Source organism: Atheta coriaria, unplaced genomic scaffold, assembly GCF_025399875.1.
Source record: "Atheta coriaria isolate IRGN ID8LTWV9N9 unplaced genomic scaffold, Caltech_Dcor_3.1 hic_scaffold_3_pilon, whole genome shotgun sequence".
Lineage (NCBI taxonomy): Eukaryota > Metazoa > Arthropoda > Insecta > Coleoptera > Staphylinidae > Dalotia > Dalotia coriaria.
This window is the reverse complement of record NW_027045445.1, coordinates 4,188,330-4,204,802: the sequence shown is the minus strand read 5'-3', so window position 1 is coordinate 4,204,802 and position 16,473 is coordinate 4,188,330. Positions and strand designations below refer to the sequence as shown.

General features: G+C 34.5%; 1 protein-coding gene across 1 annotated transcript; it reads left to right on the top strand.

Annotated features, from left to right (window-relative positions):
• Window positions 1–1,621: 1,621 nt before the first annotated feature.
• Window positions 1,622–16,385, top strand: LOC135789897 (dnaJ homolog subfamily B member 6-like). The gene is given in 7 exon segments (XM_065299962.1): window positions 1,622–1,648; window positions 13,709–13,817; window positions 14,152–14,261; window positions 14,700–14,897; window positions 14,938–15,012; window positions 15,015–15,219; window positions 15,282–16,385. Coding segments are annotated over 6 exon segments (753 nt in total). The 5' UTR covers window positions 1,622–1,648; window positions 13,709–13,752; the 3' UTR covers window positions 15,382–16,385.
• The last annotated feature ends 88 nt before the right edge of the window (window positions 16,386–16,473 follow it).

Genomic DNA, 16,473 nt, shown 5'->3' with positions numbered 1-16,473 from the left:
GATATCAACATTAATGTGAATATTTTTTCTGCGGTGAGAATGCCTCGGGGACACAGCTATAAAATAATGTTTATGAATGACGGTTTACCGTTTCTGTTCTTTCATAAACTTTCATGTAAAGCGCGTGCGAGCACTAGCCGCCGACCAATTTATGGCGTGTTTGTCGTGTTATACCATAGACGCTAGAAAAGTTTTCGCTTTTGCACGATCAATGGGCAACGACACAGCACTGCGAAGCGTTTTATTCAATAAACAGTGTATTGATTTGATGTGAGTAAGTACCTAAGGTTATTATAGTTAGTTTAGCTTTAATGGCTTGCCTGTTTTTGTGCTTGTGCAGTGTTTGCGTTGAAGATGTGACCAAATAAGGCAACTGCTGCGTTTGGTCGTGATGTACCATTTTTAAATTTCTAATTATACTAACCATTGCTTGAAATGCGAGAAATTTGAGAGATATGGGTGTGTTTACGTGCAATTATCCTATGGAGAAATTTCTACGCGGTTGTTTATGAACACTTTAGAGATAAATTAAGTTTGAAGCTAAATTATGAATTATTTTCTAATTAAGCAATATATTTCAAGCTTTACAACACTTTTGCCATCATATTTTACATTCTAATAGAAGTATACTTCTTGATTGTATATAATTTGATAAAAATTATGATTAATTGATTAGTATTATTAGATCCATCAATAAATAGATAGAAATATAACTATATTCTATAATTTAAGCGAGTATTAATAGAAGTAGGTATGGCTGTGTATTAAACTGTGCTCAATTCGCACATTTGGTTAGATCTGAATGAAAGCATTAATATTAATCTGCGGTTGTATGTAGTATGCCGTGCCTGTCTATCAGGTATATTAATTGCCAAGTGAAAATAAGTAAAGCAAAATATTTTCAATCGCGATATTCGGGGTCTATTGAGAGTGCTGAGTGCAACTGTTACGCACGATGCCAATTTGGCACGGTTCACAAACTAAAATTGAAATTTATTCATCTTGTACCTACGTTTGTTCAACATCCGACGTATGTCAACTTAGTACGCGTACTTTAAACAGACAATTGTCATCTGGATAAATTAAAGATAAAAGTTTCAGGGTAATTGAACTTAAAATAAAACAATATAAAATCTGTTTTTAATTTAATTTTGTTTTATTATAACTAGCGGCATATTTGCAACCGCAAAATTCAATTGGAAATTTGCAGCGAAAGGATAATTTATGATTATAAACATGTATGACGTTTATTGGTTTATTGAATGATTGAAAATAGGAAAATACTTGTGTGTTGTACAAATGCACGATGATTGCATACTAATACTAATCAAATGTTATAGAAGAGCCTGAAGATGTTTCTCTGCTTAGAATTTCAATGACCATTCAATTGAATTTCAAAGAGCTGACTTTTTATGAGTGTGAGATTTAAATAAATACAAGTAGAAACCAAGAGGTCATTGGCCAGAGATATTCACTTTGATATTTTAATATTTATTAAAGTTTATACATGTTTTTAATTTTTAATGTTTTGTTTTTCATATATTTTTATACACTAATACCTACTTGGGGGATTGTATTATGTTGGCAGCACTGTAAATGATTCTAACCTTACTTTTTCAACGTTCTCAACGACGATCGTCACACCGCGGTGAGTTTAATCTTTTAATATTTAAAACAATTTTCTAAAACATTTTATTATCTCGAGTACAACAGTTTAAGCACGTGATTTAGTTGTTACAATGCAATATTACTATGTTTTGACTGACGGTTGGAGTGTAATCTCCGCGTTATTATCGTCACGTTTATTTCCCGTTTCGGATTCACTTCGCGACGCGCGCGCCCGCGTTATTACATTTTACGCCAATTTCGTTTTCATTGTTATTCGTCTCTGGCACGATTTTATCTATATTGTTATTTATAGCTGTTTTCTAACGCTGTGGGCAAAAATGTGTACCTGTAGTATATTAAAATCGCATTATAGCAGAACCAGTGGATTAATATTTGTTCATACAAAGTAACAAAAAAATACGGATCGTTTAAAAATGTCCGACGTAAAGTGCGGTAGCACTACTGACCTAGACTCACTTTTTATTATTGTCACGACAAGAACCAAAACAACAAAAACATGTGTTGCTGAGAGAAAATTAAGTTGGTTTATAATTATTCATCAAATCCGCATCAAAGTTGTAAACAACTTCATAGATACAAACAATGCAGTTATTTGAGTTGAAGAGTGCTGAGAGGCAATTTCACGACGAGAAAATTAGATGAGCATCTAGAAAAGTAATGACGATTTGATTGCTTCCAACGCGAAAGCGTTGCTGGCTTGTTTTTAGCCGGGGCACGTGGACGTACTCCAAATGACGGTGAAATGATTGTCGTTTATAGTTTATCAGAGCACATCAAATAGACATCGGGTTTTTGTTCGGATTGTTTGCATTCTGGTCCAAAACTGATGAAAATTTAATTATAGCGCAATTGTAGCTGCAATGTCGTATTAAATAGTAGGTGCGAACAATAAGTGCATAATATTTGTTATTTTTGTCTCGGCCAGAAATAAGTTGGAGCATGTTGCGTGTAGGCAAGAACTACGCGCTTTTAATTTTATTTAAACTTTAATTTTATCCTAAACGCATCCGAAAATAACCAGTGCGACGTACGAGTTGAACACTTTTAGTGAAAACACACCTTTTACTTTTTTTTATGATATTTCGAAGTAATATCTTATAAATAATCAGTTTTGTTTTATTTATAAACAAAAAATCTTGATAAAAACGTTGAAATTTAATTCTTTGAATTGTTTAAAATGACGTTTGGCAACAGCGCAACTCAAGTTGATATTCAAACACTTCGGAAAGCTTCGTGTATCCTCGTGTTATTTCCAGTTTGCTTGCAGCTGGTTGTTTCTCTATCTTTGTTTTATATATTGTAAGCTGTGTGAGTCTTTCTCACTCACTTCCCGCCATGTGTGGCAACGTGCGTAGTTCAGCTGCCTAGTCTAGCGACACTCTCAACCGGCAGGCACTGCAGTCGAGCCTTATTACACGTTCGGTGAGTTCAGCAGCGTGCTCCAACCGAGTAGGTTGTGTCTGGCGTTGCGTTGCATTAGTTTCACTGAAATCAAAGGTGTGTACCGCTCACACTCTAATCGCATTGAAATCGCGGAGTGCTTGTGAAACGCGTGCACCGTGGACAACGCGGTTACATCACGCGCCGAGATTTACACTCACGAAAAACAGCGTTTTCTGGATACACGGGTTCAACGTGCGCCGTTTATATTGTTCCCCATAGCAACGAAGGGGGCTGAGGACTGCTGCACTGCTGCAACCCTCGCAACAAAAAGTAAAAAGAAACATCTAGAACATCGCCGCGAGCAAGGTAAGTGTTGTAAATTTCCATTATTATATTTTCCAGTGCAGTTTTGTTTGCAATGGCGTACAGTGGCACAATGCGGGTCGTGCCTACGTATGTTTATGTGTGTGTTTATTTCTAAGTCAATATCTTGATTGCCCGCTGTATTTATCACAACGCGTTTACATGCATTTACATATGCATGTTTTACACGCTCGTATTTGCAGAAAGGAAACGTTTAACGTTCGTTTTCAATATTGAAAATGACATAATTGAAGCACGTTTATTAATTTAATAACTTTTATTTTCGTTTGTTTGCTTTTATTGATATCAATAGTGACTGGCCGTTTCTTTGTTAGAGATTGACGCTTGCAAAGCCACGATTTTGTATCTATATTCTATATCTATCAGTATGCATGACTTACACTGCTTCTAGATTATTAATTCTGGTCTTCGCGGGTGCGAGTCTGATCGTCATAAATGATTAATTCCATTGTTCGTTAGTCTCGCGCCGATCGAAGGCATAATTTAACGCCTACATCCTCATCTCAAATTAACATCATTTTGCAATGATTGCTTACACAGTGTGTGCGTGTGCATGTTCACACTTTATCTAATTGCACGCTGATAAGTAATGTACATTTAGATTATTATGAATTTGTAAATGATATTAATGTGATTTCTGAGAGTTTTTTCTCCTCAAGTTGTTTGTATTAATGATTAGTCAGCTATGCAATATCATATGACGATATAATATATTCCTGGAAATATGTTTCTTTTGAAGTGATTTGTGTATATTTGTATCCAGGTAGGATTTGAAGCAGGCCAGGTCCAGTCTCTGTGTTGCTTTGCGTGTTGGGCTGGTTTTTCCTTATGTTGTGTTTTTGCTTGTTGGCATGACAACGCGAACTCTCATGATGCAGTTCATCAACATTATTTCTTAGGTTGTACTTATACTTATCTCACTAAAAAAAAAGCATTTAGCAAGGTAGGTTGCATGCCTATCGTCTAACCCTCAAAGAAACTCGTAGATTCCTGTAATTTTTCTGTGACCGGGTTTAAACCCGTTTGATTAGATTTGATAACAACTAAAAACGACTGCAATTTAACAATAACATTCATAAATGACAAGTCTTTGTTAGAAATATAGGACATGCCAGATGTTTGTCCGGTTGACTCTTTCAATTATTGTTAGATCCAATTAAGTTAAACTGAATAGTGTTTATATCAGAGTCATTACAGCCACGCGTTTTATATTGTGTGCGTTAACAAATTGATTTGTTGTTTTTCCAGCTGAACGCAATTCGGTTTTTGTTTGGCAATATATCATAATATGTGATCAATAAAGTTGTTGACTTTTGCGTCAATATGTGTGCGTTCGAGTAATAAAATTCGAGAAAATTGTTGTTTTTTTTTTTGCTATTGCGCAGAAATTTAATTAAGTAATGTGACATAATTTCATGATTGCAGTGTGTTACACAAGAGTCTTTAATAACGACACTTGAGGTTTAGTGAGCGTTTAGTTTTTGCAAGTGAGGAAAACGTACGTAATTTGGATGCTTGCCACTTGTTATCCGAAGTGTATAACGCGCCGTAGTCTAGCATCTAGATGGATCTGTTTAAGTTTCACGTCGTTTATGTTTTCTATATGTATGTGTATCTTCTTATATTTTATTTTTAGCCCAGCCTGAACACTGTCTGCAGCAGGATGAAGTTGAAAATTAGGTGTTAATTAAGCGAAGCTTGCACGACAATAGCAATTATTTAGTTTTGAAATTTTTTAAATGTTAGTGATTTAAAAAACTTTGCATGCAAGTTTTTATTTTGTGTTCGCCAGATATTCAGAGTCACCTACACGTTTGAGTATAGATAGAAAATTGAGTAGGAAGTTCTCATAATGTTTACCTTAGCAACTGCTTTTTTTAGTCTCCATAAAAACTTATAATTCTAAGAAAAAAATTGTCCGTTTAAGATGGAGATTTTCTGATTAATCAAAACAGAGTGGAAACACACTGCAAACAATCGATAAACATTTCACTTGCTGGATGTGGTAAATGTCCGCAAGACGTACTTCTCGTTTCACTTGGGTCGGCGTACACTTACGTCTGTGCTATGTGTATTTTTAGATTTGTTTGATACAAAAATATCGGTGGCATTGGTTCGTTCCGAGCGCACAAATCAAAAAATGCTCAAAATAAATAAGACCAACGAACGCACATCCTACAATAAAATAAAATAAATATCATCGCGGTGCGTAAATGTGTTTTTGTGGTGAAGGAAATAATTACAATTGAAAATATTTACGCGTCAAACTGGACATCGACTAGATACTCAGAAATAATTGCATCGTGGAGACGCTGTAAAGCATTACTTAATAGAAAATAGCGTGATATTGATATTTATGCGAAGCTTACGTATTCGTACTTGAATCGCGTATGCGGAAATGAATAATCATATGTGTGCGGTTTGCATGAGTTGCTTGCTTATTTGAACACTCAATTGGCAAGCTAGACCACATGAGAAAGCATAAACATCCTTTAGTTATTTATATTGTTATTTTTTACCATTGCGACATTGATAAAGGGATTATTTGAATGCTTTAGAATTGAATTTTGTTATTCGCGTTTCATCATAATGAATATAACGGTGTATGCTTTTATATATTGAGGTAGATATAAAATTTTCTTTAATGCATTAAGTTAATGTCGGGGAATAAATTGTCGCCCACACAAGAGGCGAGGAATATAAAAAATCGAGTCGTTAGCAGTAAATTTTCTGTTTGTTGAACTCGTGGTCGTCGTTGAACTTGAGTAATTGTGGTCGCATCATATGGCGCGTTAGCTCACATCTTCATCATGTGTGTGTGCGCAGAAGTGTCGTTATAGTTTTATTTTTAGTGTCTCGTGTTTTCCGTATTTGTACTTCTTGGGAGATGTTTTTGTGTGCTGTGTGTTGTGTGTATTAAGTGTTTTCTCTATTATCAATATAGGTGGGTACACCTATGTAAATCCATTAGCATTGTATTCATTTTCATCAATAAATTACGAAATTTGAAAGTTGACCTTTGTGTATTTGCCGTGTAGAAATTTTCATGACTGCAGTTTGTCCTCTGCGACTGCCTCTGAGCCTACTTCTGCGCAACCGTAAAACACACGTGAATCACAATCACAGGGTACTGGTGGCCGAGCACTGGCATAAGAAAGAAAAGCACACCGCACAATGAGGTCTTTATGTGTCACACATCGCATAAATATGCAGCTTGCACACTGTACACCATACGACTTGAGTGTCGGCTCAGTGTCAATGTCACAGTTTTATAGCCGTTCTGGTTATTCTTCTTCGTCTCTTCACAAAACAACGGCGATAAACACTTACTCACGTGGCGGTGACTCCTTATTTCTTCTTTCAAGTAGGCTCGCTCGTGTGGTGTGTCCGATATAAGATAGCAACTCTTTCGCCATTGTGATCAAGACCTGACAAAGAAAGTTAATACAACGCACCGTTTCCTTATTTGTCTTAGATCTCGCGGTGACACGATGATAAACAGTACCTTCGTGCGCCGTTATTGTTGCTTTAACCCATTTATTGTAATTAAGGCCTTTGTTTTAATCGAATTACAATGGAGATGCACACGCCTACCAACTACTAAAGCCCGTAGGTGTACCTGAGTTGTGCGTGTAATCAATATGCAACGCGATGATGATGATAATGTTGTATGCATCATAATAATTGTGTTTCTAACTGTTAAACACACACAACCTGAGTAAATATAGATTATTCTATCCTACTTTCTTTGTTTTCTTCCAGTTTTTAAAAGGTTTATTGATTAATGAATTGAAATGATCCTGGTTTACGTTTATTACTTGTTGTAATTATCGCCGAGTGTTTCTTACCTATGTTTACGCGCCGCAAATGATGGGTTATAGGTCAAGGTATTCGGTAGAATGAGGATCGTCATGCTTATTGTCTAATTCTCTAATACACTGCACACGTACGAGTCGGTTACTACAAACATGCGTACATACCATTTATATCGATAAATGTGGTAATTTTTACGGTGTTTCGATAATTATATCTTAGCATTTCTAACGCTACATTTACTGCTACTGAAGTTTTCGATATTCAATTAACACTTTTCATGGATCACTGATACTGGCGTAGATTTGACCCACTTTTCTGCTGCTCTCGTGGTAATAATCAAACGTAAGTGTAGTGTATGGTTTGATCACAGCTTGTCAAAATCAGATATTCTCGCAAATTATAATTTTGAAGAAGAAAGTATAAGAAAGTTTTGCAAATTCGAGACCACTTTGGATCAGGTCTAGTTAAAATTGGATGATCGGACTTCATTATATTTATTGGATTCAACGTTGTTGTTAGTCTTGTTATTAGATCAATTTATATTTCTCAATGGCTATAAATTAAGTAGGAAGTTTTTTCATCTTCTTCTTCATCTCTTTTCGGTTTAATTTCAATCTTGTATCATATTAAGTACCGTAAAAAGTATGCCTTTAAGGGATAAATACTTTCATGTAATTATTTTTTGCTTGTCCGATGTACGTTGATCAATGTAACTGTGATGAACATGAGGTTTCCAACAGGTTCTTTACACGTGGAGTTTTGGGTTGCCATGAACTCGAAACTTTCCAAAAACAACCTGCTGGCTTTCCTTTGGATTTTTTATCTGGTCGTTTCTTTGGGCGACCTCAAAGATATTGCTAGAAATTAAAAGGAATTTATTTATGGCTACTTTAGTTTGATTTAACCTTAATTTGGAAGTTTCACAAACATTTAAATATCTAATTTTGTGTTATTATTAGATATTGGTTCCAATATGAATTTCTACTCAGCCGGAAGGCGACTGTTTGGAATAGCCATTGTTATTTTTTAATTATCCTATTAGTTAAACGTCAAATTGGAAGATAATAGAGTTGGAATTATTTTTGAGATAAAATAGATCGAGGCATCAGGTAATTTATCTGGAGCAAAGCGGAAGTAGAAATTAATCAATTTTATTTAAAATGTTTTATTACCTACTAATTGGACCTTAGACGCAGGTATTTATGAATAATCACGTGGTGGTCATATCCATGTTGCTATTTAATGACCAGTCAACTCGATGAGTTGAGCGTGAGGGACGTGACCTAGTGTAAACCGAAACTTGTACTCTCGATATGCTTCCGCTAGTTGATAGGTAGTTATATATTGTTTATACATAAGTTAGCCTTAAACAATGATTCAACGTACACGTAATGATTGAGTATAAAACAATCATTATATTTAAGTTTGCGATACATGTAAACATATACAAGTTTTGTTATTGTTTTACGTATTGTTTTTGTTTTGATTTGTTTTTAATGATTTAAAAGTCAAGAGGGTAGCTGCTTTTAATATTAGTACGGATGTGCTAGATTTTGTGTTTTGCTGGAAATTGAGTTAACGGTTCAATTAATCATCTTGCAGTAATACGACATTAAGTTTCACCGATTAAACTATTTTGTGTGATTAATTATAAAATTGCTTCTCTCGATCCATAAACTAGCGTTTCTAAACTACTTGGAAATCGAAAACCAATCATGATATTGATATCGTTTTAATCTTGTATTGACATTAATATGATTCGCAAAACTTGTTTGCAAAAAGGTTTCAATTCAAATTTGCTGACTTGCTCTAAAGTGTGCGTGCGAGTGTGTGGCGCCGACAACTTTGTCATTGTTTAGTTTTGATTGCTCATGCGCTCATCCGGTGTTGGTGACTTTTTTTTATTCAATTTAGATTTCAAGGCTGAGTATTTGCTTTGACTGCTGTTTAAGCAGATTTTGTTGAACGTGATTTCGTTTTTATTGTGACGTTGTAGTTTTTGAGGCTTTATAAATACAACTGTGATAATTAAATTGTACCAAAGTGACTAATGCGTACACAGTGTGTAGCTTAACTAATTGGTACATTTTAAATATTTAAATCTCTGGTGTTGAATGGCCCGAGCAAAATTTGTCAAAGGCGAAGAGGTGAATGAACTGTTTTTTATTTTCTATGTGCCAATGTTGCGCGAGTATACGCAAGTCCGGAAAACGTAATGACTCATTTTTCCTTTATTCTCTTTTTTAATTACACGACAATTGCGGTGTTTACTGTTATCTTTTCATAGTTTATCAGATCATACTTAACGCAAAGTTTAATTTCACTTTTATGATTACTTACTTAGTTAAATTGTGAAATATTAGTGTTTATAATTTAAATTTCAAGTTGCGTGTTTAAAATTTAATATAATTACATTATTCAAGGCGTAAAATTGTATTCTAATTATGTGTTTGAAAAATTCTGCCTAGTATTACATAAAAAAGTATATAACAAGGTACAATTGCTGGTAAACTGTATTTATAATCGAAACAAACTTGAATAAGTTCGTCTCTACATTCACTTAGTTGTTATACAAAAAAGTTGTGTAATTAATTTGTACCTCAAACATTTGCGCAGTCTTTTTACCGCCTGCAGTGGTTTATTTTAACCGCATTTCAAGGAAACTGTAAACTGAACTACGCATTTTCTGCGCAAAAGTGTGCAAGTTGTACGCAATACATATTCGCGTAATCAGTATGTAACGTTGTTTGTGACACACTTTATTACAAAAAGTTCATCGGGGCAATAGTCGTATTGTAGCGTATGCCTACATTTTTAAAAGGCGTGACACCAAAAATGAAAACTTCAGTCAGTAATCGTAAATTTTACTTATATACTTTTATTGTGATTGGTTTGTAATTTTTTAAATTTTTTTCTTATGTTTTGGTATTGTTGTTTCAGTTAATTCAACTTTTCACTCTTCGCATCCGTTAATCGGACACGTTTTTCACGTTTTTGTTATTGTAAGTATTTATCATTTTATTTATGACTTATATTGTGTTGTAAAAATAAAGATAAGCCTTGTTTGTGATGTCATTTGATTTTTTTTCGGAAAGATTTATCTAAAAACGTCGTCTATTGTTGTTTCGTTTTGCAATTAAATGTTTTTATGCAGTGTTCCTGCATGTACGGTTGTTTGGCGTTACGTGCCTGGCTGATTTTGATCGTGTTGCATAGTCTCGTCGTGTTTATACTCAAGATTGCAAGGTAAAATAATTGTTTTGTGGACGACCTTAGAAACCCGTTTTAAATAGACCCAAAAAACCGTCATAATTGCAAATAATTGCGTCTAGATTTAGTATAGTGCACTTTGGACGAAACAACAGTTAGAATTTATTTATCGAATCAATTTACGGAACGAAATAACATTAAACGCATACGCGTGGACAAGCATAGATCGGCAGTATTGATCGAAACTGACTTATAATGCATTTATTTCAATTTTAAACGCGCAATAAATACGCTAAATGTCAAGTTCATGTAAAATCACAAAACGCACACAATTCGTGCGAACTCAGAACTGTAAAACTTGCGCACTTATAACAGTAGTTTGCAATGCCAAAGCTAACAAAGCGAATATATGGGTTTGGCACGCAATGAAGTTTTGTTTTTCGAGCTTTTTTTCGTTAATGATGACTTTCGATCATTTGTTTCTGCTGCGAGTTATACATTTATGAAATATGCGAGAATTTACATACTACCGATACAGTTATAGAAAGTTATTGATAAATCGAGTTGAGTAACAAAATTGCGTTGTTTTGTTTGTCTTCACTTTGAATTATCGTGACCACATGGCACAAGTCACAACCTTGAAGTGTAATTATAGATTGATTTATTGATATTCCTCTTTTTTAAAGAACAAATAAAACAGATAGTTCATATATGTAGTTTTATTTGATATTCAGCATATATCAAATATCAATACTATTATCATTATGCTTCATCATTAACTTACATCAGTTAAGAAAAAAAAAACGTTGCAGCTGTGCGCCAGCTGAATATCTGCAGGCAAAAAGCATGTATCACGATGTATTTTGAAATAGTGCACTCGCATTTAAGTGACGAAACGGAGTTCTTGTAAATAATTGTCTCTCAGTTGCAGTATATGACGTGAATAATGTGAAAGCAATTGTAAACAAAGAAATACGAATTTATAATGCACATTATTAATGCCTTGTACGTTATTTTAGTGAAGCATTGATTGCTTGATTTGTTTGTGATTAGCCTAATGCCTATTTGTAATATTGCGAGATTTGCTTCGCAAATGTTACGAAATTTGCATTGATTGCATGAGTTGATGGAGGCAATAATATATTATTCAAGTAAGAAGTTGTAACACTCGACAATTTATTTGTAATCAATGCTCAATTTAAAATTAGCGCATTCGCGTCTTGTGCCTGGTACAGCGATGAACCAATAGTTGAAAGACACGAAGGAAGTGTATGTACGTATTAGTATCGTTACAAATTTCCTGGTTTTCCCTTTCAACGCGGATTTAATGATGCGCGACGCAACTATTTCTCGTGAGTAGTGAGATCAAATGAGATTATTCTAAACTAATTTATGCGAATATGTTTGACTCTTTAGTTATGATCACTTAATTCACAGAGAGTAAAAGTTTTAATTTAAATACGATTTTAATATGAAACAATTAAAATTCACTTACGTATTCAAATTTTAAAGCAAATTTTGCATTAACTTTATCAACTAGATCAAGTAGAAACGTATCCGTTCTCAGCCAGTTTGCAATTATAATATGACCAAGAAACTTCGTTTCATCATAATAGTTATTCTGGTTTCATGCCGCATTGCGCATTGTTGTACATAGTTTCACAGAAAAATAGAAATGCAAATAGGTATTCATACGATGGAGAACAAATACTCTCTTATTTCTTTATTTTGAAGAATATTTTATTACTTTCCCCACAGGTTTTTAAAAAATGTAATAATTGGTTTAATTCTTTATTAAAATGTTTGGCGCGTTTGATATTATTATTAAGTTTACAACCATATTGTCTTATATAATACGCATAACTAGAAAAACAGAGGAACACAACAAATCACGACATGGGAAATGATTCTCTAATGTTGCTAATTGATCATTGTTTGAAGTCGTATGTTGTAACATCTAAATTATTAAAATGATAAAATTAATATTAAATATGCAGTTTAATATCTAACTAAAAACATTTAGACGCAAAATAGTGTACGAGTATACTGTAGAAGCGATACACTTCTTTAAATTTCCTTGTTCATTTTTGATAATAATTTATATTTGAACGTTAGCAAGTTTATAAAACTAAAGTCGTATAGGAAATGGTTCTTATATGTAGTTGAATGAATGAAGTGTGAGTCACTCAAACATTTTCAATAATTTCAAGAATTTAGGATATTCCATGATAAACATAAATATTTTACAGAAAAACACGCTTAAGTACTTCTAGTAAAAATTAAAAATAACATTTGTTTTTTCGCTTAATGATGTGTTCATTAAAAGTCCGGCGAACATGTGTGTAATTATCAGAATCCCAATGGAAAGGCGCCGATATGAAATTAATAAAACAGCTTGAATCATATGTTTTGCATAGAATCAATGAATATTATTTACTTGCATGTGTTCAGAAGCAAGTTTCCTAAAAGCCCACCTCCAATCACGACCATTATGAATACTTTACCGTAAGGTGTCTCACTTAAAACCACGTAAAAACACACAACAACTGTGCGTGTTGGTCGACATTTAAAATAAAATTAGTCATCGTCTGTCTCTGTAATACATACAACAACCCACTTTTTTGTACAAATTTGAATTACCTGCTGTTTTTTCGCACTTAACAAGTTGGTAATCGGATGAACCGATCCGGAACGCAACGAATGCTGAGATCAGCAAATTTCAACAATGACACATCGATTGCTAAATGTTTAACAATAACGAGATTTTGATGGGAAACTGTTAAAAAGTGAAATTATTTTGATTGTATTTTGAATTGGGATAGTTCCATGTTTTTTTTGTTTCTACTTTATCAGGATGTATCATGGCTGACGTAGCAAGTATAATCAGTAGAGATAAGGCAGATGAAGGTAATTATTTTGCTGAATAATCAGCTACATCACAAGGTTATTTTCTCTCTAGAAGAATTAAGTGATCTAGTGACCTGTGGAAAACAAAAACATGCGATTTTTGCGTTACTAAATCATAGTTGCCTTGCATTCTTATCGCAGTTAATAAATTTGTTTTCGGTTGTTGTTGGATTAGTTTTTATTTGTTCTTGGCGACCGAAGGAAGACTTTGTAACACGGCTATAATCCTGTGGTGTGTTTCTCTTGCAACATATTGTTCTAGAACTATTCTAGAACATTTCACTAAGGTATAAATTGTCACGCTGACACTGTTATCTATTTTCATTCGTATTTTTGGCATTTGCATCTTAATGTGAACGTGTTTTTGTTTGTTTTTCAGCAAGGGTTTCAACCCTGGGGCGAAAGGATAACAGTAGCGCCGCGATGGTGGACTATTACAGAGTCCTCGAGGTACCACGCGGCGCTGCCACTGCCGAGATCAAGAAAGCGTAAGTGGTGTATTTTCTCGTTTAAATTTTAACTATAATATTTTCCTACTGATTGATGATAGAACGACATTTGCATCTATGTTTAGTAAGTTAGTCACACCTCGCTTGTGATGGCTGCAGCCGGTGGCAGCGCGGTCCTGACGCGAGCTCAAACCGGCCGCATATTATTCATTCAGATATATCTAGCGCCAAAATTAGAAAAATGTTATTTTTAGCCTCGCGAATTTCGAAAATTCACGTGTGTATCTATACGCAGTACTTGCAATTTCAATTCTATTTTAGTGCCGCGATATACTTGGCGCACTAATGTAATTTGTTTATATTATAATTGCAGCTATCGTAAACTAGCGTTAAAATGGCATCCAGACAAAAACCAGGAGAATCAGGAGGAAGCAACCAAGCGATTCAAAGAAATATCTGAAGCGTATGAAGTCCTCTCAGACGGTATGTTAATAAAATTTAATTCTTTTAAGTCTTGTACTATAGTTTAATTTGGATCAATGTCGACAATGTGATTTTAATTTAACTTGGTACGTTTAATTAAACAAACAGACACGAAACGCAAGATTTATGACAGCAGATCGTCCCAGAGGTCGAGCAGCTGTAAATCGTCTCGTTCGTTCCGGACCTATTTTGATTCGCACATGCCTTCTCATCGTTCTTTTGGTACTTGATATTGAGTTTACAGTGTTTGCGTTTTTGTTTTTTTTTTGTGATCAGAATCTAAACTTCGTTTGGCTTTCATTTTAAACTCTTTAACTTTTTTTAATATACAGCGCCTTTTTAGCTGGACCTGAACATCGCACCTAATCGTAATAATAAATACATTGTCTTCATGCAATTCAAAGCATGAACAAGTCTTAACTGAAGTTTTATTTACAGAGAAAAAGCGTCGTGTATATGATCAATACGGCAAAGAAGGCTTGATCAATGGCGGTTCAACCCGACGCAGTCGACACACCGAGGACGACCTGGACTACGGCTTTGGTTTCTTTTCGTTCAGAGATCCCGAGGATGTTTTTAGGGAGTTCTTTGGGGGTTCGCCATTTGCTGACTTTTTTGGTATTTCAATCTCTGCAAGTGGGTTTATCTGTTAAATTTATTATCAATGTTTTAATAGATCTAACTTCCGCTGGGAGTCACAGTCATCGCGACAGAAGACGTAACAGGAACTCACACCCTTCAACTGCTATAAGTTCACATCTTTTAGCCCATTTGGCATTGGATTGGGTGCTAACATTATGGACGACTTCTTTAATGTACCCAGCACTGGTGGTTTCACTTCATTCAGCAGTTTCAATGGCAGCTTCACAAATGGTGCTAACGGTGCCGCCAATGTGAACATGAAGCGCATGTCTACATCAACAAAATTCATCAATGGGAAGAAGATTACCACCAAAAAGTAAGTTTATTTATTTGTGTGCTGTCTTATATGTGTTTTATCGTCACGTTTATTCTGTACAGAGTATTCGAAAATGGTAAAGAAACCATAATGTCGTATGAAAACGACGAACTCAAGTCAAAGACTGTCAACGGCGTCGCCCAGAGCATAGCGTACAGTTAAATATCTAACTAATTTACAGGAAAGATGCTGCGTATTTTATTAAATTTTATTGATGGGCAACCAGTCAATTATGATTGGTGAGTTTCATAAGCGTGGTTCATAAAATCAAATTAACTCTTTCGCTCACATTTGCTGGAAAAATACATTATAAACATTTTTTCTTATAATTTTGTTTATTGCGTACGAGTTAACGAATTTGCTATTCCTTACCGAGATATGCACATTGTGTGTATGGATACGAGGATACGAGTGTGAGAAATTATTAAACCAATACGCTTTCAATTATTTATTTGAATACCGGTATTGTTTGCTTTAATTCTTAAAGTACGACTATTGTTTAATGTTTAAAAACTCGTTTATTGAAGACTGGTTCGTTCGTCCACCTCACCCTAGTTACTGTCTAGCAAATCTTTGCTCAAAGCTATTTGTCACTTCTAGCAGGTGAATCTTAAGATTAGATAGGTATGTTTTTTCTCGAATACGCGTGTGCCGTGATTTGCGGATCGTAGCAAATAAACGAGCATTGACAAAGTGAGTTTTACATGATATCCAAATATTGAATTTATAAGATTTAAAGCGGATATGACATTGTGCGAATCGCGTATTGATGTTATCCAGCAACGCTCTTTTATTTGCCATACAGATGTTTATCTTAAGCTTGCTGCAAGATTAACTTTAATCATGATAACACTTCACTAGCACTTCACTAAATTGACTAGGCGAGAAAAAAATGGAAGGAGCGCTCTGCACACTGTTAAAGTGACCAGGATGTAAGAGTGTGAAGTGGATATGTTGCGAGATAGATTTCACCACATAAAATAAGTTTAAGTTAGTTTGTAACCGAATGAATGCACTTAAATGTTAAATGTAAATTAATGGTAACAAAGATGAGTTATTAGACGGAAGTACGTGAATCATGCGTTTGTAGCATGACAATTGACGATTTAGGGTAAAACTGTACAGTGAAATATTATTGTAATGAAAAATATAAACCGTGAAAAATGCTTGTGGGTGTTACATCTTAAAGTATAGGAATTTCTTCACGGTACCGTTCGTCATTCAAGCAGTAACTATGAATTGTATGATTTCTGA